We start from the raw sequence: 26587 nt of genomic DNA, 5'->3' as shown, positions 1-26587 counted from the left end.
AATTTGATATCATTCATTCTTGTGCTGGGTAGTGCTGTGCCTGTGAAATAAACAGGTTTTTTCCACTTCTCTCAGAGAAATCTCTTCCTGAACCGGTTGGGGGGTGGGAGAAAAGGGCCACGTGGGTTTGCTTCCCTGGGGGGGCCCCCATTAGAGGTTTTCTCCCAAATTTGCCCTAAACCAGGACAAATACATTCATTGGCGCCCAGCGCGTGGCACAAGAGAGTGGAAAAACCCTGTACTGATTGTATTGAAGTGGCAATTACTTTGTATTGGGATAAGATAAAGCAGTCCCTAGCCATCCAGCCATGCTGCTTGAATTAATAATGTCTTTTGGGGTGCAGGCCTTCATGTGTTTCTGGTCGCTAGGCTTTTTTGAGGTTTTAATACCTTTATGGTCCCTTGGTTTATTTTCTTATCCACAACTAGCCCCGGTATTGTCCCTAACACATAGCTTTTACAGTAGAGGGGCACGGATTAGAATAGCTATTGGGCTGGGCCTAGTGATTATGATTTCCAAGAAGTTTATTCAGGTGCTGCAGTCTGTTCCAAATATAAAGGATTCATGGGTATGGTTATGCACCCAGTTTGTTAGAGGAGGAGCAGGAAATGAGGCTTTTCAACCTTTCCTTTCCTTCTTCTCCTCTGAATCAGTTACATCACTATTAACGAGTGTTCAGTTTCCCCTGAATGTTAAGGAGACCATCTTTCTGGCATTTAATCTGGTAAGTTTCCTCTATACAGTCTTCAGCCTCTCTAGAATGAGGGCTGAGATTTCTAGAGGGACTGATGAGACCCCTGAACCAAGCATGGAAAATCCTGAGTGGGGTGGAGAATGGGAGGATATGGGCCAAATCCTGAAGGAATTTTCTGACCCTGTAGGTTGGGACTTTCCACATGAACAAATTCTGAATCCAGCTGAGGTGGGGAAATACCTGAAAGAGAAGTGTCAGGATAATTCCAAAGAAAAAAAGATCATTGCAGTAAGCTGGGCCCTGGCATATGCTTATCACACATTGCTGGATACTGTAGGGCAGCAGACAGGAGAAAAGGGACAGGGAGATAAATCAACAGTTACCCCAATTACTCAGGCTGCAGCCAACCTCCCAGTTACAAAGCTGGTAGCTAAACCAGACAGCAAGCCTCAACCAATGGCTGTTGCTACTAGCACAAGAAGTGGAAAGTGCACAGACAAAACCCATCAACCAGTGGATGATGATGATGATGCAGGAGAAGGACCCTCAATGCCTCCTGACACAAAACCAAGAGTCAAAGCAACTGGCACAAGATCAGAGGTTAATATTGAGTCCTTTTCCCTGAAAGATCTTCGTGGCCTGAGGAAGGACTGCACTCGACGACCTGATGAATCTATAATTAGTTGGTTAGTCCGTCTGTGGGACGCTGCAGGTGAAGCTACAGTTCTGGATGGCACTGAAGCAAGGAATCTGGGATCCCTGTCACATGATCCAGTTATCGACCATGAGATGATGAGGGGGGCTAACCCTCTCAGTCTCTGGGCACGGGTCCTTGAAAGTGTAGCTCAAAGATATCTGTGTGTAGATGAGCTCTACATGCAGCAAACACAGTGGAAAACCATCGAACAAGGGATCCAACGCCTGAGAGAAATGGCAGTGGCAGAGATTGTGTTTTCAGATGAAATACCAACTAAGAATCCAGACTTGGTGCCATGTACATCCGTGATGTGGTGAAAATTGGTACGACTTGGGCCACAAGAATATGCATCTGCTTTAGCAATGATGAAACGGGATGAAAGGGAGGAGACGGTGCTTGATATGGCGAAGAAGCTTCGAGCATACGCAGATGCCGTGCATGGCCCCACACATACAAGAATCGCAGCTGTGGAAACACGTCTGCAGAAATTAGAAGATAAGATAGAGGAGAATCACAAGAAACTTAGAGATGAGATTAAAGAGGACCTTCTCCAAATCTCAGCAGTACAGATCAGAGGTCCTGGCACTCAACGCAGGCGTTCCCCAGATCGGGAGAGGAGGTATACTCCACGAGCTGAGCTGTGGTTCTTCCTGCGTGATTGCGGAGAAAACATGAGGAGATGGGATAGGAAATCTACTGCAGCTCTGGCACAACGGGTGCGTGAATTGAAGGAGGAGAAGAGTCACAAAGGAAGTTCCACCAAAAGGGAAGCAGCTCCAGTTGCACATAGCCGAACTGCCAGGTATGATGATGATGACATGTCCGATCCCCTTGAAGGAACATCCAAGACATATATCAAAGGAAAGAAGGATAACCAGGCTTAGAGGGGCCCTGCCTCTAACCAGGTAGAGGCTAGGGAAAATCGTGGTTTTTGGACTGTGTGGATTCGTTGGCCTGGCACATCAGAACCACAAAGATATGAGGCCTTGGTTGACACTGGTGCACAGTGCACGCTAATCCCATCAAGACATGTAGGGGCAGAATCTGTTTCTATTGCTGGCATGACAGGGGGATCACAGGATTTTACCTTGGTGGAAGCAGATGTGAGCCTGACTGGAAATGAATGAAAGAAGCACCCTATTGTGACAGGCCTGTTGGGGTTCAAGCAAGGCTGGTACCCTGGCTGGAGCCAGCACGGCAGCTATTCCCAGCTGCTCGGTCCATATCCCACTGCATCAATGTGATGGATGGCGAAAATGCCGATTTATTGCAGGGAAACTTAGCATTTTATAGCCTGGGGTCACTGTGTTACTCCCATCTACATACGTCACACCTGGGTGCTATTGGCTAATTAGAAAAGGACTTACTATCCTAAAAAGAGGGGTGGGTTACTAGCTTTCCGTTCCATCCCGAATTCTTCCGCAGCGCCAGGCCCTAACTACAACACAGGCCCAGAGGCTCCATGCATTTTGGGCATAGACTACCTCCAAAGTGGGTATTTCAAAGACCCAAAAGGATTCAGGTGGGCATTTAGAATAGCAGCTGTGAAGACAGAGGGCATCCAGCAACTGAACACCTTGCCTGGACTGTCTGAGAATCCATCTACAGTAGGACTTCTGAAGGTGAAAGAACAGCAAGTACCAATTGCCACCTCAATGGTACACCGCCGACAGTATAGAACAACTCGAGATGCTGTGATCCCCATCCACAAGATGATCAGAGAGCTGGAGAGCCAAGGGGTGGTCAGCAAAACCCACTCACCCTTCAACAGCCCCATCTGGCCTGTGTGTAAATCTGAAGGAGAATGGAGATTGACTGTGGACTATCGTGCATTGGATGAAGTGACTCCACCGCTGAGTGCTGCTGTGCCGGACATGCTGGAGCTCCAGTACGAGCTGGAGTCCAAGGCAGCGAAATGGTATGCCACTATTGACATTGCTAATGCATTTTTCTCCATTCCCCTGGCAGCAGAATGCAGGCCTCAGTTTGCCTTCACGTGGAGGCGAGTGCAGTACACCTGGAACCGACTGCCCCAGGGGTGGAAGCACAGCCCCACCATCTGCCATGGACTGATCCAGGCTGCCCTGGAAAAGGGTGAGGCTCCAGAACATCTACAGTACATAGATGACATCATTGTGTGGGGGAACACAGCAGCAGAAGTGTTTGAGAAAGGAGAGAAAATCATCCAGATCCTCCTGGAAGCTGGTTTTGCCATCAAGAAGAGCAAAGTTAAGGGACCAGCTCATGAGATTCAGTTCCTGGGGGTAAAGTGGCAAGATAGACGGCATCAGATTCCTACTGATGTCATCAACAAAATCACAGCAATGTCTCCACCAACTAATAAGAAGGAAACACAAGCTTTCTTAGGTGCCATAGGGTTTTGGAGAATGCATATTCCTGAATACAGTCAGATTGTGAGCCCTCTTTACCTGGTCACTCGGAAGAAGAATAATTTCCATTGGGGCCCTGAGCAGCAACAAGCCTTTGCTCAGATCAAGCAGGAGATCGCCCATGCAGTAGCCCTTGGCCCAGTCAGAACAGGACCAGATGTGAAAAACGTACTCTACTCTGCAGCCGGGAGCCATGGTCTGTCCTGGAGTCTTTGGCAGAAGGTGTCTGGTGAGACTCGAGGCCGACCATTAGGATTTTGGAGTAGAAGCTACAGAGGGTCCGAGGCCCATTACACCCCAACAGAAAAAGAAATTTTAACAGCCTATGAAGGAGTTCAAGCTGCCTCAGAAGTGATTGGCACAGAAGCACAACTCCTCCTGGCACTCCCACTGCCAGTGCTGGGTTGGATGTTCAAAGCAAAGGTTCCCTCTATCCACCATGCCACCAATGCCACATGGAGCAAGTGGATTGCCCTCATCACGCAGCGCACCCGTATTGGAAACCCAAATCGCCCTGAGATTTTGGAGATAATTACAAACTGGCCAGAAGGTGAAAATTTTGGTCTCACTGATGAAGAGGAGCAGGAACAAGTGACACAGGCTGAAGAAGCTCCACCATATAACCAGCTGCCAGCAGAAGAAACACGCTACGCTCTTTTCACTGATGGTTCCTGTCGCACCGTAGGGATGAACCGGAAGTGGAAAGCAGCTGTATGGAGCCCCACACGACAGGTCGCAGAAGCTGCTGAAGGAGAAGGTGGATCAAGTCAACTTGCGGAACTCAAAGCTGTTCAACTGGCCCTGGACATTGCTGAAAGAGAGAAGTGGCCAAAACTCTACCTCTACACTGATTCATGGATGGTAGCCAATGCTCTGTGGGGATGGCTGGAAAGGTGGAAAAGGGCTGACTGGCAATGCAGAGGAAAGCCAATCTGGGCTGCTGATGAGTGGAAAGACATCGCTACCAGGGTAGAGAAACTGTCTGTGAGGGTCCGTCATGTAGATGCCCATGTCCCCAAGAGTAGGGCTAATGAAGAGCACCGAAACAATGAACAGGTAGATCGGGCTGCAAAGATAGAGGTGTCAAAGATAGACTTAGATTGGCAGCACAAGGGAGAGTTGTTCCTAGCTCGATGGGCCCATGATGCCTCAGGTCATCAGGGTAGAGATGCCACCTATAAGTGGGCACGAGACCGAGGGGTGGATCTAACCATGGACAGTATTTCCCAGTTTATCCATGACTGTGAGACATGTGCCACGATCAAGCAGGCCAAGCGGTTGAAGCTGCTATGGTACGGTGGGCGTTGGTCCAAATATAGGTATGGGGAAGCCTGGCAGATCGACTACATCACACTGCTCACGATGGTAGAAGCCACCACTGGATGGCTGGAAACCTACCCTGTGCCTCACGCCACTGCCCGGAACACCATCCTGGGACTTGAAAAGCAGGTCCTTTTTGAGGCATGGCACCCCTGAGAGGATTGAGTCAGACAATGGGACTCATTTCAAGAACAGCCTTATAAACACCTGGGCTAGGGAGCATGGCATTGAGTGGGTGTACCATATCCCCTACCATGCACCTGCTGCAGAGAAAGTGGAGAGGTACAATGGACTGTTAAAGACTACCTTGAAAGCGTTGGGTGGGGGATCTTTCAAAAATTGGGAGCAGCATCTAGCAAAGGCCACATAGATAGTTAACACCCGAGGTTCCACCAACCAAGCAGGCCCAGCCCAATCTGAGCCCCTGCATATAGTAGACGGAGACAAAGTCCCAGCGATACATCTCAGAGGTTTGTTAGGAAAGACAGTTTGGATCAATTCTTCTTCGAGCACAGACAAACCCATTTGTGGGGTTGTTTTTGCTCAGGGACCGGGTTGCACATGGTGGATAATGCGGAAAGATGAAACAACACAATGTGTACCTCAGGGAGATCTGATGGTTGGGTGAAGATCATGAATGAATGTCCTTGTCTGCATATAATGTATGTGTTGTAGAGTTAAAATATATATGTATATTAATTTTGATAATAAGTTGACGATATGGGGATAAGGGGTGGCATGTCCTGGGGTGACTTTATGATACTGGTATTCCCAGTCGTCTGGTTTATGTTATATATTAAGTTCTGCACCTTTAAGACTGGCTTTGAGAGCAAGAGAGGGGGAAGAAGAAGCGCCCAGTTTGTGTTAAAGAAAAACATCACTCCCACACATCTCGCTCCTGGACTGTGGTGTCTGCAGCACGGACAGACAGCGGGACAGAGCTTCCCTCTGGCTTTTTAGTTAGCTTTAGCTAGCTGAGGCAGAGGAGTTCCCTGGACCTTTGTTTTTTTTTCCTTTTCTTGGATCTGTGCAAACCTGCTCTGGACTGAACACCCAGCCAGATCCCGGGAGCTCACGCCTTTGGCCCACCGGGGCCTGGGCCTCGGCACTTTTCCAACGCTGAAAGGACTGATAAGAACCTGAGCGAGCCGAGCTACACCACATGAAAAGGACTTTTCTTCCTAGACTTGCCATCCCATCGAACAGCGAGAGGTTTTATTATTTAATATTATTCAATTTCTGTTAAATAAACAGCTTTTTTCACTTCTCTCCAAGGAATTTATTTTTTCCTTTCCCGGACCAGTTGGTGGGGAGGGGGCATTTCCCTGGGGAAATCCCCATTTGGAGTTTTCCTCCCTAATTTGCCCTAAACTAGGACACAAGTCTACATTTTTGGGGGTACATTCTTTGGGTCATACCATTTTTCCTAACTGTATTATATCTCACCCTTTCTTATTATATAAAATTTTTGTTGAAGGGTTGTGAGATCATTTTGATACCGATCATGAGTTTGTCCACCAACCGTGATTGACGGGCCGGTCCAGTTGCTTCCAGTCCGCTAGCTCTATGTGGATGGTCTCTGAGGTAGTAGATACTAATTTCTTGAGAGCTTTTAAAACTAAACAACGGACAATCCCGAAGGCTAGCACGATTAGAAACAGAACAACAAAAAACAACAAGATTGCTTTGATTATCGAGATCCACCATCCTGTGAGTCCCCAGCCTTTGAACAGCTCACTAAACCAGTCCTCGGCTTCTTGCTTCACTTGTCCGATCAAGTTCTTCATCTCTTGGAGGGCTCCGTGGACGTTGGGAGCTTTTGAGGACAGGTTTTGGCAGCAAAGTCCTTCAAATTCCTGGCATTCGTGTCCATTCAGCAGCAGCAGAAAATCTATTGCAGCTCGATTTTGGAGTGTGGCCTGTCTGGTAATCTCCTCATCTTCGAGGAGGGAGATGAGGGTGACTGATGTCAAGTTGGCCTGTTTGATCACCCAGCACTCAAGCTATCATAATTCATCTAGTGCCTTGGCAGCTGCAACCCATGGAAGAAATATGGATGCAGCAACCCTTTTTGATTTTGCCCAATGTAATATATCCAAATCACAATTTGAGTCTAAAATATCAGTGCCTCTTTTGTGGATTTCATGAGTCGAATTGCTTTCCTAGTGTCACTCTATTAGGAACAGCTGGGATAAAGCAACACAGACTCTCATGGAGTTGGTTAGGAGAATATCTCGTAGTTTATTACTTCAGTTCTGTTTTATAGACTGATCCGTGGAAAGTACAGAAAGGAAACTCTCATTGGGCAGCAAACCACTACACCACCATCACTGGTCAGTGGTGCACCCTGACTTTCTCCTGCAAAGAAAACAAGGGACAGACAAACAGTACCTGGCAAGGCTGTTTTCTGTCTCTGAGAATTGTTTTGAATACTCCCATGAATTTCTCAGGCTAGCTTCTCAGGCAGGACTGAGAACTATGTGGCCTGTAATTTCTACAGGCTCTCTGTTTCAGAGTTAGACACAGAGTCCACATCCTAGTCCATCTAATAATTTGGGTTTGGTTGGGTGCAAACAGGGACAGCCTCCCAAAAGTGCAAGGCCCCCCACGAAGGCGAGATGGGATTCCTGCCCATGCTTTATCTCCACATATCAGAAATATACCTTTAGGGAGGATTCTTGGATGTGAACGATGAGGATCGTCTGCTATGGCCTGACTTAGCGTACCACACCATTGTTTTGCTTTGTATTCTTTTGGATACTGGATTATGTGATTGTAGTTTTGTGTCTGGCAGTAAGCTGTAAAGGAAGTGAACAGAAAAGGATGCAGGGGAAGAACCACATAGCTTTAATTCTTGGGGCTCTTTATTAGCTCTGGGCAGTACTGGTAACCACTTTTCTATAGGATTTTTCACTGCCACAGCTCACCGTTTACGATTTTCATGTGTTTTATGACTGTGTGTTTTAGGCATTGTATTAAACTTGGTATCACTGAAACTGGCTGTAAATTCTTCAGCCTGCAGGGGAATTCCTACCAGACAGGTAGACATAGGGTCTTTTGCTGCTGCAGTGGACAGGCAGATAGTCTTGTTGAAGTGTGTGTGCCAGGGTCACCCAGATGTTCTGTCATGGCTGAGGGACGATCGAGGCAGTGGTCAGGCTGCTCAGAGCAAGCAGGATAGCTGAGGTAAGGCCCATCATGGGTTTGAGTGTGAGGTAGGTTATTTCTAAAAGAAAAGAAACAAACATTTTTAAAACACATTCACAGTCAATGTAAGCAGGTCAGAGAATAGCCAGAGGTTAGGAAAGTTTCTTCTTGTTTTTCCCGGCGGCGTCTTCTTTTGGAACCCACTGCCACTTGTCTCTTTTCTTCTTCTGCTGGGGCTGGGTTTTTGGGATCAAAAGGCTTTACCCATTTTTGAGGAATCCATCGGGGGCCTGCAGGGGGGGATACACACGCGTAACCACGCCCCCAGGTGACAAGTTCATAGGGGCCCTTGGTTTGCCAAGTTTCAGGGTCCCTGATTAAAACCAGTGGACACTGTGATAATTTAAACTGCTCACCACTGTTAAAACTCCGAGTCACAGGAGGATTCATGTTTTCAAAAGAACAGTTCAGGAAATTGATAGTAAACATAGCTTTACAAAGCTTTTGTTGTGAAGACATGCACACTGTTCCTCTACCCTGCCTGGCTAGGACTTGTTTGAGTGTCTGGTGTGTACGCTCAATCACAGCTTGACCTGTGGGGGAGCGGGGGATGCCAGTTTTACATTCCACTCCCCACTGCTGGACAAATTCCAGGAACTCCTTGGATTTATACACTGGGCCATTATCTGTTTTAATTTCCTTAGGGATCCCCAGCACTGAAAACGCCTGTATTAAGTGTTGTTTGGCATGTACAGATTTTTCTCCTGCATGAGCAGAGGCATACACTGCTCCTGAGTATGTATCAATGCTCACATGTACATACTTGAGGCGACCAAAACTGGGGATGTGAGTGATATCTGTTTGCCACACCTCACAGCTTCCAAGGCCTCGGGGATTAACCCCGATGCCTAATGATGGCACTGCCTGGAGCTGGCAATTGGGACAGGTAGCCACAATGGCTTTAGCCTGACCCTGTGTCAGCTGGAACTGACGCATCTGTCCTGGCACATTTTGATGGCATTGCTGATGACTTAACTTTGCCTGTTGAAACACATCTGGGAGATGTGCCTTTTCAGCTGGGGCAGCAAGGGAATCAGCTTTCCGGTTCCCCTCAACGATTTCACCTGGCAAATCGGAATGCTATCTTATATGCCTCACATAGAAAGGATGTTCTCGATTTGAAATCAAATAAATCAGTTTTGAGAGCAATCTATAGAGATGTTCGTTCTTAATGTCCTTGAGAACTGCCTGTTCTGCTCGGGACACCACTCCTGCTATGTAGGCTGAGTCAGTAACTAAATTAATTGATTCTGAAAACTTCTCAAAGGCTCTTATGGTCGCAGCCAGTTCAGCTATCTGGGGTGATCCTTCTACAAACTCAACATCAGCTTCCCAAAGCTGAGTCTGTGGATTTCTCCAAGTCATCACCGACTTGTGAGAAGTTCCAGATGCATCAGTGAACACTGTGAGAGCTTTGAGTGGCCGTCGGCTCCTTTTCTCACAAGGAATGAGGTGGAATTCCTCATGAAACAATTTGTGTGATGGTGCATGGACCAAAATTTGCCCACTATAGCTATCCAGAGCAAAGTGAAGATTAGCATTGCTCTGCAGCAGGTGCTCAAACATCTCTTTGGTCAGTTTCTCAGGGGAGTGTTTGCCTTCTCCAGAGAGTCTGACTGGAAGGTGAATACACATAAGGTCACAACCTGCCAGTTCCTGCAGCCTTATCCTGGCCTTTTGGATCAGCTGAGCCATCAGCTCTTGTGGCTTGGTGATAGTTTTGGGTCGGTGATGGGAGAGGAAAATCCATTCTATTATTAAGAGTGGATCTCCCTGCCCCTCGGCCCACTGGAATATCAACCCATGTAAGTATGGTAATTTCCCCAGGACAATAAATTTGAAAGGCAGCACAGGTTTGAAGCGATGTGCCTGTCTTTCTGTCAAGGCCCTTTGTGCTTTTTCAATTGCAGTTTTTGCTTCTGGAGTCAGCTCCCTGGGAGACAGTAACTCTCTCTCCCCTTTCAATAAATTGAGCAGGGGGCTCAGGTCTTCATTAGTGAGACCTAGCCATGGTCTGACCCAGTTTAGTGACCCGCATAGGGAATGGAGATCTGCTAGAGTTTTAGGATTGCCAACAATTTCCAATTTTTGTGAAATAACAGTCCATTCACTTATCTTTAAGCCCAAGTATTTCCAAGGTGGCATCATTTGAACTTTGTCTTCCTGCAATTGGAATCCAGCAGAGGTTAAAACTTTAACCACTAGGTCAAGGGTGTCTTGCAGCATGTTGTCATTGGGACAGCACACTAACACATCATCCATGTAGTGCAAAATGATGGCATCTTTTTTTTGCACGCACTGGGGACAGCAGACCCCACATACCACTGGCAGATGAAGGGGCTCACTTTCATCCTCTGAGGTAGTACTGTCCAGTGGTACCGTTTCATTGGGGCTTCCCTGTTAATTGTGGGAATGGAAAAGGCAAACCGTGGTGCATCTTCTGGGTGCAGGGGAATTTGCAAAAAACAGTCTTTAATATCTAGCACTGCTAGTAGCCAATTTTGTGGTAACATAGTCGGGAATGGCATAACTTGTTGAAGAGACCCCATGTCCTCTATTTTTTTGTTTATTTCTCTCAAATCCTGAAGGCGGCGCCACTTATCCTTCCCTCGCTTTTTTATTACGAACACCGGGGAATTCCAAGGGCTGGTTGTTTCTACTATGTGTCCTTTGTCCAATTCTTCTTCTACCAATTCTTCTAGCGCTCCGAGTTTCTGTTTGCTGAGAGGCCACTGGTTCACCCAAATTGGATTATTATCTACCCAAGATAGCTTTTGGACTGGACGCTCTACAGTGGCCTCCATCAAAAATCCTGAGGTGTCTCAGGAATTGTTAATTTTATTCCCCACTGGGACATGGTGTCTCTTCCCCACAGGGGGCACTTGTAATCAGTGACAAAAGGTCAGACACTAGGTAACCTACCCTCTGGGCCTTCAATCTGGACAATAGCTTTAGAGATTTTTGCCAGTTTCATCCCTCCAACACCCTGTATTTTTCCTGCCACGGGTTGCAGTTCCCAATGTGAGGGCCACACTCTTTCAGGTATGATAGTCACATCTGCCCCAGTGTCAATTAACTCTTCTGCATGGAGATGTTCTGATTTATGTGTTAGGTTACACCCCATAATGGGTTTGTCTTCACCCACCACTTCTGCCCAGTAGATTCCTGGTTCTTTGTCATCTACTGGGACATCTGTTGGAAAAGGGATCACCTGGGCTATTATTTGCCCTTTGGCTACATAGAAGGGTGGTTGAGGACATCTTGCCAAGAGAGTGAGGTGTGTTAGGTCTCCCTTAATTGTCATGGGAGCTACCTCAATCTCTATTGGTGTGTGTGCTGCATCTCTAATAACAAAATACCTATTATCCAGTCCAGCCAGGTCTTGTGAATTGTCTTGCAAGTCCACTCCAATGACAGTCCAACGATTAGATCTGAAACAAAAAGCTTTAGAAATTACAAGTCTGAATCGCTTTTGCGGTTGCCAGATCTTATTAGGCAAATGTTCCCCACAATTATGTTTCTGCAGCCTCTCACCTTGCTCCCTTTCCTCCCCTTTTCCCATTAAAATAGAGTCTTTTTTCTGTTTCAGGTCTGTCATTTTTATGTCTCTGTGCTTGACAGAAAACCGCTTAGAATTCAGTTGTTTTTTGATTTGCTACAGCTTCTTTCTGGTGTTTCCCTTATTGATGGGTTTGAGGACAGTTCCTTGCAAAATGTCCTGGCTTCTTGCACTGGAAACAGATGATGTGCTGCAGCTGTTTGGGTGACATCTGTGACTTGTTCATCCCGGGTGTTACAGCTGCTACAGTCCTTGGGTTGAGTGGTCCTGGTTGTCATGTGCACTGTACAGCTCTGCTTTCTTGGCACACATTTGGATCATATCTGCTATGGTAGGTGGAGGATAGATGGGCTGATTTAGAATCACTTTACGGCAGGCCTCGTTGGCATTTCTTTGTGCCATTTCTTTAATCAATTCTGCTTGTGCTGCTGGTTCTTGCACTTGCTGTTGTATCGGTAACCTTAGATGATCTACAAAATGTAAGAAACTCTCTGATGGAAATTGGTTAATATTAACATAACTGATTTGGGTTTCTAATGTAGGTATTTTATTGTAAGCTTTTTCTGCTACTTCACTAATTTTATCTAAAGTAGGTTTTGTTAGCACTTGAACCTGATCTTCAGGCTTAGACCACCTTCCCTCCCCACATAGGTGTTCAAAAGTAATATCATTATTTTCTGCATCTTTTGCATTTTGTATGCTTTGCTTAAGTTCATCTAGGAGGTCCTTTAACGACCTTTTCCACAAACTTTCACCAAAATTAAATTCAGTAGGTATTAGGAGGCACCTGAAGAAATCTTTGATGTCAGCAGGAACTAACTCCTGAGATTTTAAAGTAGCTTTAATAATTCTTTTTAATATTTCACTTTTTTTGCCAAATTCACGTTGTATTTTACATATCTCTCTGATATCATGGTAAGCGAAAGGCTGATATTCCCTATTAGTTATTTTTTTACCAGTAAATATCACAGGTGCAGATGTAGGTATACCCTTATCTTCCCCAGAGCCTGTATCTCCGGGGTTTCCCTGCCCAACCCCACCCCCACCGGGCAATGGGAGCTTTGTCTCACCCCCAGGCTGGTGCAGGGACTTATCTGCCTCTGCAGGGGGCCCAGGGGGCCCTGCCTCACCCCCAGATGGGTGGAGGGTCTCACCCACACCGCCACAGGGGCTGGGCAGGGACACATCTCCCCTCCCTGGGGGCGCAGGGGCAGGACACCCCTTCCCCCGCCCCCCCACGGGGGCAGGGCCACCCCTCTTAGTCCCCCCCTCCCCGTGGGGAGAGGAGGCAGGGGCGTTGAGAGCAAGATTGCAACATTTTGGGGTGTGTTTGTAAGGTGATGCCATGCTTGAGCAGGATATTGCAGGAGGGAGGGAGATGTGAGAAGGAGAGGAGGGGTTATGGGAGGAATAAGGGAAATGGGCAGAGTGAGGTGGCCAGAAAGAGTCATGGGAAAGTGGTGGGAGATACGAGGGGGTTCCTCCACCTGTGTAGCTGGCACATGGCCAACTCCACCTTGGATTTTAGGCACATGGAGGCCCGGGGATTTCATGGTTGGAATATTAGGGTAAGATTCTCTGATAGTCAGCACAAGGCTATCAGAGCTGGGGGGCTGAATGAGACACATGGCTCCAGAAATGGCACTATTACACTGCGTTTCTTGAGTTTCTGGAATTGTTCCATGTATCTTTTTCAGCACAGGAGCAGAGGGTATGGGTAAAAAGGTATGGGATACTGATGAAGGCTGCAATGGCTGGTTTTTTATGTCTTTTTCTCTGTTGATCAATTCTTTTTGAATTGTAAGAAAAATTGGGAGATATTTTGAAGCATTTTTTCTCTTTCCTCTATTTTTAGAGTGAGAATATTGCAAATTTGATTCCATGTAGAGATAGAATTTAGTTCTGACCAATCTATGTGTGGATTGTTATGAGATAACCACACTGTGAAACATTTTAACTTTTTTCTAGAGATTGTAATATTTATAGTACTTAAAAATTCTTGCAATTTGGATTCTAATTTTGGTTGGGGTGTAGACGTGTTAGATCCCATGCCTGTTATTAAAATTGTGTTTTCACAACTCATTTTTATCTTGTTTTACTGCAAAGCAACAAAGCGGTGCAAAGGCAGGCTTTTTTACTACTCCCCCCACGCCCACTGGGTTGAGGTAAGCTCTCGCGGCTGTCGCTGCTGTGCCACGCCGTTGTCCCGTGAAACATTCCACGGCCGGCACCGCGCGGGGGGACCTCGTGCGCCACGGCCACTGGGGCTGCTGCCGCCAGTCGTCCCGCGCCGCCTGGCCTGTGCACTGCGCCTGGTTGCGCGCTGCGCGCTTGCCGCCGCCCCGGCTGTCCCCCGCTGCCTGCAGGGACACATCACCACCACCGGGTTGGGCACGCGCTCAGCTGATCCCCGGCTCGACTCCCACCCCGCTTCTACATTGGCCTGCTGGGCCGGCCAGTGTGACTCACCACGCTTACGTTGCCAAGCAGTAGAAAATGCCTCCTGTGTGGATTGGGTTCCTCTTGGCATGAGGAAGTTACCAATCCAGTCCTTGTAAACTACAATTTAACTTTTCAAGGTAGCTGAGGTGCCCAGGCTTGCGAAACACCTGTGTTTCCAGCTGGTTTTAGGGGGTCGAACCCAGCTTGGATGCCACCTGCTATTATAACTTCGTCCCCAGCCTCTCTGTTACCACTGTCCACCCTGCAGCAGGCAGGGAGGCTGGGGAGGTAGTTTTAGCTTGCCAGAGGAGACCCTAAAAATGAGGCTCTTTCCCTTTGCTGAGATGGCAGTTGCAGTATTATTTCTTGGGATCTTTCAGAGTGAAGTTGCAAGGGGGAAAGAGGAAGAGGTATCGATAGGCAGCTCTTTTTCAAGGCAGGGGAAAGGGGTGGGGGGGAATTTACACAACCAATAAGGGGAACTGGGGAGAACAAGATAAGGGAAAGAACTTACAAGTCTACATTTTCAGGGGTACATTCTTTGGGTCATACCATTTTTCCTAACTGCATTACAACAGGGACCTGCTCTAGAGTTCCACTTCCTGGGAGTGAAATGGCAAGACGGATGATATCAGATATTCACCAATGTAATCAATAAGATCACAGTAATGTCTCCACTGACCACCAAGAAGGAAATGCAAGCTTTCCTAGGTGCCATAGTTTTCTGTAGAATGTACATCCTCAAGTACAGCCAGACTGTGAGCCCTTTCTGCCTGGTTACCCACATGAACAATGATTTCCCTGGGGCCCTGAACAGCAGCAAACCTTCATCCAGATCTAAGAGGCGATCGCTCATGCGATAGCCCTTGGCCCAGTGAGGACAGGACCAGAGGTGAAGAATGTGCTCTACTCTGCAGCTGGGAGCAATGGTCTTTCTTGGAGCTTTTGGCAGAAGGTGCCTGGGGAGACTCGGTGTTGTCCCCTTGGAGTCTGGAGCCAAAGTTACAGAGGGTCCGAAGCAAACTACACCCCAACAGAGTAGGAAATCCCGGATGCCTATGAAGGAGTGCAAGCCGCCTCATGGGTTATCAGCTGTAAGAGCCTACAGAGAGATGGGGACTTCAGATGGCTTTTCTTTCTAATGCTGTTTATTCCATAGATTAGGTTACAGCAGGGGGTTGTGGGTCGGCCTACAGCTGCTGGCTATAGGCAAGCCATGTGTCCTGAAGCCCCTTTGGTTCTGGTTACAATGCATTATATCTTTCTTTTGCTGTGCATATTATTACATAACAACCAATCAGCATCATACACAATACCTTTACATTTACATATATCCTATCAAATCTGCTAAGATTACCATACTATGTTAGTGACTAATTAATCATCTGAGTTAGTAATTGTTATGAACGCACTCAAGAGAGTGCTATGGTAAAAAAAAATATTAATTACAGCAAGCAAGCAATAAGCAAAAATCAGCGCTGGGCGGCAGGGGAGTCTCTGCTCCATCGGCTGCCGCGCTTCCGATTTCCGTGTTCTCCCTTTTAAGTGGTCCGACTTCCGGGTTACGTGTCCTTTCTCGGGTGTCTCTGCGCATGTGCCTCCGGTCACTGGTGGTCGCTTTCTGCCTTCTGGTGGTCGCAGGATGAAGATCAGGAGTCTTCCTCTTTTGACCTTTCCTCACTGTTCTCCTTTTAAGGCTTATCTGAGTGGCTTAACTTTCTGGAATTCAAGAGAGCTTGCAAGGCTGTTCTTATAATTATACAGGCGTCAGCAGCAGCCTTCAACCTCATCCCTATTACACAAAGCATAGTTTTGCAAAGCATCGTATCTTACATGTTTAGGCGAACAAAAGGGTCTCTATTTACTACAATTCCCCCATTTTTCTATTGCTTACTTTTGTTCGTTAAATCTTTGTAGTTCTCTTTTACTTAACTCTAAATAATCTTCTGTCTCTTCCCCATTTAAGGCTTCATATTTGGCTCGTATTAGCATAAGGTGAGCTGCTTCTAACCTGCTTCTCACAATGCTAATGATTTTGTTAAAAATACAAGGTCCAAACATAAGTCCTAAGATTAGTAAAATTAGCGGTCCTGCTATAGTGGATAGCAGAGTTGTTAACCAGGGAGAATAGTTAAACCAAGATTCGTACCAGCTTTGTTGCATTTCTTGCTCTCTTTTTCTCTTTTCCAGTCCTTCTCGTAATTTAGCCATGGTTTCTCTTACTACTCCACTTTTATTTACATATACACAACATTCTTCTCTAAGTGCTGCACACAGGCCTCCTTGCTGTAAAAATAATAGATTTAATCCCCTTCTGTTTTGTAAGGCTACTTCAGCCAACGAGTCTAGGGAGTCTGTGAGGTCTTTTATAGATTTATCAATTCTTCTTAAATCTTCATCTACTGAAATTCTAAGCTCTCTGAATCCCTGATGCTGATTCATTAAGGATGCTACACCTGTTCCTAATCCAGCCCCTCCTATACCTAGCAATACGGCTACTGTTAGTGCCGTGAGGGGTTCTCGTTTCACCAACTTTGAATTTTGGTATTGTGTATACATATATTCTTCAGAATGATAAATAATCCGGGGAACTATTATAACCTGTATGCAAAATTCGTAGGTTTCATTAAAGGCTGTTATAAAAACACATGGGGTTATTCCTAAAATGTTACAAACCCATTTAGTATTAGGTGCTGGAATTAGCCACTGAGCTGGCTTACGAGGGTCATTAATCTGTAGTTTTGTTTGACATAAATGAATTTTATCTGGGGGCACATTTCCCACACATTTTCCTTTTCCAGTGACTCGAGATAATGTTATTCCTGGGGTGTCTTCTCTTCCTGATTTCCATGAGCAGGCGGCAGGATTAGTGCCGTTTGCTCTTTTTGGTTCTGCTATGGAGCCTATGGCCTCATAAAAGGGTGGGTTAATGTTATAGCATAACCAACATTCTCTAGTTAAATTTGGGTGTGTGTCATTTAACACTTTAAAGGTAGCTTGCAAAATTTTCCAAAGAGTCTTGTTTCCATATTCTTGGGGTGTCCCTATCGTGGTTGTTATTTGGGTGCTATTTTCTAGTTTTTCTGAATGGTTATTTTGATTCCTTACGTTGGGGTCTACGGCTCCCCACACCACTGGATTCGGTCCAACAAATCCCGAATCATGGGGAACTACTTCTTTCTTTATAAGAATGTGCACTCCCCGATCCCTTCCGGGTTCCCACACCCTGAGACCCCAGGTTCGTCCTAATAACCACCCAGGGTCTTGGGATTGTGTTATATTGATGTAGTGAAATTTGCAAGTCCCATCATATGTTACTGCCCCCGAGGGACCTATCCAGGGCTTTATGCATCCGTGTGGACCCCTTTCAACCTTTAGATACTTATCTGGGTTCTGTACCTTCCACCCCATGGAAATTGTCTCACAGCCCCAATATTTACAATAAAATTCGCCAGGGTAATTACAATATCCTCTGCCTGGATTAGAAGCTGGGCACATATATAGTACCTTATACCCAGGCGGTTTATAACTAGTACCCTTCCACTCAATGAGAGAGTCTAGTGTAACTTGAAAGCCAGGGGCTTCAGAGGTGATCTGTGATTGGATAACGACCTGGTCTTCCCATCGGATTAAGGACCAATTGAAGGGCTCGTGAGTCTTGCTTGTACTAATATTAAATGTGCTAATTAAGATTATAACTGTTACTGACTTCTTTAATGAGCATTGGCTTCCCCTACTATAACAGAGGCTTTCCCTTTGTGAGGTGTCAATTTGGATTCCCCAGTAATTACTTCGCTGGGTTGTCTCATTCCCACTCTTGTGGCATTTCCAGAACCATGATCCTTTGGTCCCATGTATATTGGAATGCTTCCCTCCACGGTTTTTTACTCCTCTGCCTCCCTCGTCGACCCGGTTGCCTCGGGACACGGGGTGTACCATCTTCTCGACAGCAAGAGTACTCTTCAGGAGGGGAATTATTTCCTCTTTTATTAATTCTTTGTATGTATTTTTCCCAACTTTTATGCTTTATTAAAGGGGTATAACACCCTAATTTCTGGAGCCACCGTCTGCACAACCCAGCTACTATATTTGCTACAAAAGGCGTAGGTTCGTTTGGATGATAACAATAATACAAGGGATTGACCCCTTTTGAGTAGATGGCCCACCACTTCTCTGATCCCTTTTCAAATTCTCCTGCTTGTATTCTAGTTACTAGAGCCCAATCAGTGAGATCCCTCTGGGCAGTGTAGCAAGAGTTACACACGCCTCTTGGTGGGTAGCCTCTATGACAGTGGGTCCACCAGAGTTCTTCACATATTATACATTTAAAACAGACAAAAGGGTAACAATTTTGGCATAACGTACAGCCTATTTTAACACCTCTATTATATATTTCCTCACCACTAGATGGAGGTATCTTATATTCTATATAAAAGCCTTTATGGAGTTTATTATTCATAAGTTTCTAAGCAAATTAATAGTTCTGGGATGTTATTTTGTTCGGGATATCTTAAGTCTCAAGTCCCCAGCCGGGCTACCCACTTCTCAGTTATTAGATTTTGGTGGTTTCACAGGTCCTTTTATTCGACTCGCATGTGTCCAGCCTTTTTCCGCTGTTCGAACTGCAGAGTCAGTTGTTAGTAAGACTTGATACAGCCCCTCCCACTTCGGTGTTAGGGGATTTTCTTTCCAACTTCTTATCAGCACCCACTCTCCGGGTTGTACCTGGTGTAATATAAAATCCAATGGTGGTCTTTGAGCTAGCATCCCTTTTTCCCACAATGCCTTTTTAAACTTCATTAATTTTATCAAATACTCATTGATGTATTGATCACTCACATTTGGATGTGTTTGAACTTCTTCTATATTATAGGGCATACCGTATAACATCTCAAAAGGGGAAATTCCCAAATCTGCCCTTGGCTGGGTTTGAATATTCAGAAGGGCTAGTGGAATACACTTGACCCATGATAGTTTTGTTTCCATTACTAGCTTAGTAAGTTGCTTCTTTATTTCTCCATTCATCCTTTCCACTCTCCCAGAACTTTGAGGGTGCCAAGGGGTGTGTTGTTCCCACTTTATTCCTAATGCTTCTGCCACTTCCTGAGTTATTTTTGATGTAAAGTGGGGACCTTTATCAGAGTCTATTGTCTCTGGTACTCCATATCTGGGGATTATTTCTTCCAATAACACTTTTACAACTGTTCGTGAAGTTTCCCTAGATGTTGGGAAAGCTTCTACGAAATGGGTGAGGTGGTCTACTAGGACTAGGAGATATTTAAACCTTCCTACCTTCGGTAGTTCTGTGAAGTCAATCTGAATATTTGCAAAGGGTCTTTTTGCCAGGGGTCTCCCTCCACACTGTAATTTTCTGAGATTTTTCCTATTCGTTTGTAATCATGGGAGGCAGCTTCTAGTAATTTGCTTAGCTAAATCTCGAATACCTGTACTCATATACCTTGCGGCAAAATAGTCTGTCAACCCCTGTGCTCCCCAATGTGTCTTTTGATGTATTTTTTCTAATATCCTTTGAGCTATGGCTTTTGGTAGTACTTCCCGGCCATCTGGGAGAAACCATCTCCCCTCTGGGTTTTCTATTGCTCCCGTCTCTGGGAGTTTTAACCCCTCTTCTTTAGTAAATCTACTTCTTAAGTCACTATCTTTATGTTTCAAAATTTCTTCATACCCCCCTGTTTCTTTTAGGACCATTGTTCGTAATGCTGCTCGTTTCGCTTCCTGATCGGCGGCATTATTTCCTCTACTCCTCAAATCCATTCCCTTCTGGTGTCCTTTCAAATGAACTACTGCCAACCTTTTGGGCCTTCTCAGGGCTTTTAATACTGCAATTATAAGTTTTTGATGGACTAAATCTTTCCCTTGAGAGTTTATTAAACCTCTTTCCTCCCACAATTTACCGAACGTATGCACTACTCCATAACTATATTTGGAATCTGTATATATTGTCCTCTCCTTTCCTTCTAGTAGTTTCAATGCTCTTAATACTGCATATAATTCACAGGCTTGGGCTGACCAAGATTTGTCTAATGGACCTGATTCTAGGACTTGCAAATCAGGTCCTCGTACGATGGCATAGCCTGTTTTCCTCCTTCCTTCTATTACTCTGGAGGACCCATCCACAAACAACTTTTCTCCGCTTTCTAATTCCTCTTCTTCCAAGTCAGGTCTAATTTTGGTTTGTTCCTCAATTGTAGTTATACAGTCATGTGTCAAAGGTTCGCCTTTGGGTTCTCCATACAAAAATGCGGCCGGGTTTTGTAAAGTAGTGGTCTCTAATATTAAATTTGGGGCCTCAACTAAAATTCCTTCATATTTTAGGAGTCTAGCATCTGAAATCCACTTATCCGCCTTTTGTTGTAACACACTCCAAATGTTATGGGGGGACATTACCTTCAAATTGCTATTAAAGGTAATTTTCCTAGCTTCCTCTACTAATAGGGCACATCCTGCTACTACTTGCAGTCAAGTTGGCCAGCCTTTACACACGGGGTCTAAGATCTTTGATAAATATCCTATCAGCTTCTTTTTCCCTGCCCACTCCTGAGTCAGGACTCCAAAAGCAATTCCATTTTCCACATTTACAAACAAATAAAAGGGTCTTCTCAAATCTGGGAGACTCAAGACAGGAGCATGGATTAGACTTTCTTGTAATTCCCGGAGTTTTTCTATATCTTCTAAACTCCATTTCATTAATCCCTCCTGTGTCAATTTATGATATAAAAATTTAACTTTGCTGCTATAATTTTCAATCCACTGTCTACAGTACCCTGTTAACCCCAAGATTTGATGTATCTGTCTTTTATTTTTAGGAATCGGTAGTGACAAAATTCCTTGTACCCTTTCAGGGTCTTTTTCTCCCCTTTTCTAAGATAATGGCCTAAATATTTTAGTTCTTCTTCTACAAATTGGAGTTTTGTCTTGGATACTTTCAATCCCTTTAAACCCAGGAAGTTTAACAACTTAATACTTTCTCTCCTTACGTCTTCTTCTTCTTTCCCAGCTAAAAGCAAGTCATCTACATATTGTATCAAGGTCACTCCTGGGTCTGTCTGATAATCCTGTAAAATTTGCTCCAATGCTTGCCCAAACAGATTTGGGGACTCCGTGAATCCCTGGGGCAATACTGTCCATCTCAATTGTTGTCTCCTCCCCATGTCTGGATCTTCCCATTCGAATGCGAAATAATCTCGGCTAGCTTCATCAAGAGGGCAGGCCCAAAATGCATCTTTTAAATCTATAACACTGTACCACAAACTGTCAGGTCCCAGCTTGCTTAGTAAAGTATACGGGTTTGCAACTACGGGGAATCGTGCCACTGTGCGTTTATTAATCTCTCTTAAATCTTGTACCAAACGATAAGTCCCATTTGGCTTCTTTACTGGCAGTATGGGTGTGTTAAAAGGTGACATACATGGTTCTAATAGCCCCTTACTTAACAATCTGTCAATTTCTGGTTTCAACCCTCTTCGTCCCTCAAGTGACAAGGGATATTGTTTTATTCTGACTGGGATTTCTGGGTTTTTAATAGTGACCGAGAATGGGGTTATCTTCAACTGTCCCACATTCTCAGGTGTATACCACACTTCTGGGTTTATTTTGTCTTCATCTTCTACTCTTAAGGAGCATATCTTTATCTTCAATTCTTTATCAACTATATCTAAATGTATACCCAATTCAATAATTAAATCCCGTCCCAACAAATTATAATCTGCTTCTGGTACTAACAAAAAATTCCCCAACCTAATTTTTGACTCTGATTCTATCATCACATTTTTAATAACCCCCACTTCAAAGGGTTCCCCCTTTGCCCCTACTACCACAGTAGTTTCTTTGGATATACTACATCCTTTAGGTAAAAACTGAATTGTTGATCTCTCAGCTCCAGTATCTACCAAGAATGTTATTTCTTGGTGCTGGGGACCCACTTTTAACTTTATCAAGGGCTCTTTCTGATGTTCTCGGGTCCCCATGATAAAGAGCCCCTGACCCCCCTAATCTTCTTTAAACATCTTTTCATCCTGGATTCTTACCCTACATTCTTTCTTAAAGTGTCCTTTCTTTCCACAGTAAAAACAAACTTTAGTGTTCTGTCTTTCCTTTGAATCTCTGATTGGTCTCTGTTGTTTCCCTTTCCAGGTTTGATCTCTACTTTCTCTCACAGCAGCCACCATCATCTTAATTTGCCGCTTCTGAGCCTCCTCTTCTCTCCTAATATACACTTTTTGTGCCTCCCGCAAAAGCTCATCCAAACCTCTGTCTTGCCACCCATCCAATTTTTCTATCTTCCCCCGGATATCCTCCCAGGCTTTTGCCACAAATTGTGCTTTAAGCAATGCCTGCCCCAATTGGGTGTCTGGATCCATTCCTGAATATAGTTGAAAATTCTTTCTTAGCCTTTCTAGCCATTCTGTAGGAGTTTCATCTTTCTTCTGTCTCTCATTAAAAGCTTTATTGATATTATGACCCCTCGGGACTGCTTCCCTAATTCCTTGAATTATAATAGTCCTCAAATCCTGCATATGTACTCTGTGCGCTGGATTTTGGTGATCCCAATGGGGATTTTGGAGGGGCCATTTTACATCTGCCAGTGGTCCCTGGACATGCTGAGCATCCCAAATGCGCATTCCTTCCCTTCTAATCATGTTTTTCTCTTCTGCCGTAAATAAAATATTTAAAATAGATTGTAATTCCTCCCATGTATACATATTGGGTCCTAAGAATTGATCCACTCTTTCTGCAACCCCCAATGGGTCTTCCAGCAAATGCCCCATTTCCTTTTTGAACTCTCTGACATCCCCCGAACTGAGAGGGACAGATATAAACCCTATTCCAGCTTGGGGACCACCCATTGGCATTTCCCTTAATGGGAATAGGTTCTCTTGTTTCTTTCTAGATCTACTCCTGGTAACAGGTCCCATATCTGGCACGTCTAAATCCTCCTCCTCGGGGTTCGGAGCGGGGGGGACCCGTGGAGGAGGTGGTGGTACAAAGGGAGGGGGAATTATCAAAGTATCTTCTTTCCGAGGTTTCTTTTTCTTTCCCTTCCCCTCCTCCGAATTCTCTGTCAGCTTAAATATAAAAACCTCGGGATTTACTACCCAGATCTCTGCATAAGCACTTTCCTCTGAACTAAAGGGGATCTTTGTGTTTACCCAGGAATTTAACTTTTGTCTAACCCAATCTTCGGTTGATCCAAATATAGGCCAAAATATATTCTTTGAAATTTCCTTTCCTCCCCATACTTCTACACAGTAATGAATCATTTTCACCTTATCTTTATTTTCTGTTCCCGGGAAATACTGCCAATTTTCTAACATATAACCCAACAGACTATCTCTAGGTACCGGAGGGAGTTTAATAGATACAGGGGGCTTGCTTTTCTCCTGCCCCATTCTTCCGGAGTGCCTTCCAAATCACACAGTCTCTTCCGCTTCCCCTTGTTCGTGGCCCACGCCCTCGCGGGCTAATGGGAGACGCACTAATGAAGGGTCTGCTCTCACTTGGGGAATCTGGCTGCCAGTTCCCCTCTCACACACACACCACGTCGCCGCACTCCGGGATCCCGACCCCGACCGAACGGTTCCCCGTTATACTCACGCGTCCCGCGTCTTCGTCCGGACTCTGTGCACAGATTTTAAGGGGTCGACCGGTCTCCCTTTTGCTTATTGCTTTAATTTTAGGTTCGTCGGTGCAACCGAGGCAGAAACCGGCCCTCCACCGGGCCGCTAAATAATAGCGGGGCGCCCCCCGGTAGTGCCGAGAATCTGTCCTACAGATTGCATCCGAGTCACGGGCACCAAATTGTTATGAACGCACTCAAGAGAGTGATATGGTAAAAAAATTTATTAATTACAGCAAGCAAGCAATAAGCAAAAATCAGCGCTGGGCGGCAGGGGAGTCTCTGCTCCATCGGCTGCCGCGCTTCCGATTTCCATGTTCTCCCTTTTAAGTGGTCCGACTTCCGGGTTACGTGTCCTTTCTCGGGTGTCTCTGCGCATGTGCCTCCGGTCACTGGTGGTCGCTTTCTGCCTTCTGGTGGTCGCAGGATGAAGATCAGGAGTCTTCCTCTTTTGACCTTTCCTCACTGTTCTCCTTTTAAGGCTTATCTGAGTGGCTTAACTTTCTGGAATTCAAGAGAGCTTGCAAGGCTGTTCTTATAATTATACAGGCGTCAGCAGCAGCCTTCAACCTCATCCCTATTACACAAAGCATAGTTTTGCAAAGCATCGTATCTTACATGTTTAGGCGAACAAAAGGGTCTCTATTTACTACAGTAATTACATGTTAAACTTTGAAACTTGTTTTGCAGTGGAAAATTCTTTTTGCTTTGGTAAACAACACCTTTCTGTCTGCCTATGCTTTTTTACTTGGTAGCAAACATGCTTTGTTTGAAGATCACCTAACCTATTGGACTTTAAGCCATAAAACTTCCTTCTAACGGACTAAACCTTTGCTCTAAACCTTCCAACTTGACTAAACCTTTGTTCTCTCAGCTGTTTCAGCAACAACTATCCCTAAAAACATCTTTTTATATATCAAAGCTTGCTTTCATTTCTAGACAACCTTCTGCTAAGCAATCATATCCATAAAACTTTTCTGTTAAATTCTCATCCTTCCCAACAATCAGCATGGAAGCACAATTCCTCCTGGCACCCCAACTCTCAGTGCTGGGGTGGATGTTCAAAGATTCCCTCTATCCACCATGCCACTGACACCACATGGAGCAAATTAATTGATCCTCAACACAGCATGCCCATATTTGAAACCAAAATTGCCCTGGGATTTTGGAAATAATCACAAATTGGCCTGAAGGTGAAAGCTTTTGTCTTACTGATGAAGAGGAGCAGGAACAAGTGACATGTGCTGAGGAAGCTCCAGCATGCAACCTGCTGCCAGCAGAGAAAAATGTCATGCTCTTTTCACTGATGGTAATTGTCGCATCATAGGGATGAACCGGAAGTGGAAAGCAGCCATATGAGGCCCCATACGACAGGTCGCAGAAGCTGCTGAAGGAGAAGGTGGACTAAGACACCTTGCTGAACTCAACGCCATCTAGTTGGCCCTGGACATTGCTGAAAAAGAGAAGTGGCCAAAGCTATACCTTTACACTGATTCAAGGATGGTAGCCAATGCTCTGTGGGGGTGGCTGGGAAGGTGGAAAAAGGCCAACTGGCAGCATAGAGGAAGACCAGTCTGGGCTGCTGAAGAGTGGAAAGACATTTACACTCAGGTAGAGAAGCTGCCTGTGAAAGTCTGTCATGTAGCTGCCCATGTGCCCAGGAGTCAGGGTAATGATGAACACCGAAACAATGAACAGGTAAATCAGGCTGCAAAAATAGAGGTGTCGCAGACAGATTTGGACTAGCAACACAAGGGAGAGTTGTTCTTAGCAATATGGAAAACATGTATGCTTATGAAAATTCAGAATTTTAGAAGTATATAATGTGCTTAAGCAGGTAGAGGAGAAACAAATATATAGCTTATTCAGCAATTTTGTAAAAGTAGGAAAACAAGTTAGAACACATAAGAATATAACTTATTAGAGAGAAACAACTTCTAATACATAAGAATCTAGTTGCTAAGTAAAGGCCATAAAGATAAGATATATATTGTAGAAAGTGAGTAAAGCAGGACTCAGGTATTGTAAAAACCTGACAAAGCAGAACCTGTGGCTTGAAAAACCAGCAGGAACCATGCTCCTGGTTTTGGCCAAGACAAATTGACTTAGGTGTCAGGAAAATTAATCCACAAACACCAGAGGTTTATGTCCAAAAAGGAGACAGAGGAGTCCTTTTACTTTATTCAAATAACGGGAGAGGCCATGGGGCATTCCCCTGGGGTCTCTCAAATATTTGGAGGACACAACCTCCTTTTCATCCTAATTTCCCAGCCACATGTCCCTCTCTCTTTCCCCATTGGCTGAGGTACTTGAGAGGTACAGACTTCCCGGAATGCCTGACACCTAAGATTCCCCTCTAATGTATGACCCCCCCTCTTAATTTTTAATTCTTATGGAATTTATGGTGTTTCCCCATTGTATCTTTCATCTTTCAATATCCAATATCATTTACCAGCAAACCTACAGTTTGTTTGTAAAGGCAAATATCTTTATCCATTCATCAATCAGTGGAATCCTTCCCATTGTTTCTTTTATCTCTCAGTGATAGTTTCATCTATCAGCAGACCCACAGCTTAATTGTAAAGACAAACCCATCATTCCTCTCATAGGAGTTAGTCAAACCTCCACTACGCCTGCCCA

The 26587-nt window shown here is 45.1% G+C and overlaps 1 protein-coding gene across 1 annotated transcript; it reads left to right on the top strand.

Moving 5' to 3' along the window:
* The first annotated feature begins 308 nt into the window (after positions 1–308).
* On the top strand, positions 309–25355 carry LOC148183458 (uncharacterized). The gene is given in 2 exon segments (XM_088061487.1): positions 309–2011; positions 25322–25355. Coding segments are annotated over 2 exon segments (1737 nt in total).
* Positions 25356–26587: the final 1232 nt, after the last annotated feature.

The sequence above is a fragment of the Pseudopodoces humilis genome, chromosome 12 (genome assembly GCF_049639895.1).
Source record: "Pseudopodoces humilis isolate 2021_Gansu_Grassland_sample_001 chromosome 12, ASM4963989v1, whole genome shotgun sequence".
In the NCBI taxonomy this organism is placed as follows: domain Eukaryota; kingdom Metazoa; phylum Chordata; class Aves; order Passeriformes; family Paridae; genus Pseudopodoces; species Pseudopodoces humilis.
The sequence above is the reverse complement of the archived record's forward strand: the minus strand, read 5'-3'. Positions and strand labels throughout refer to the sequence as shown.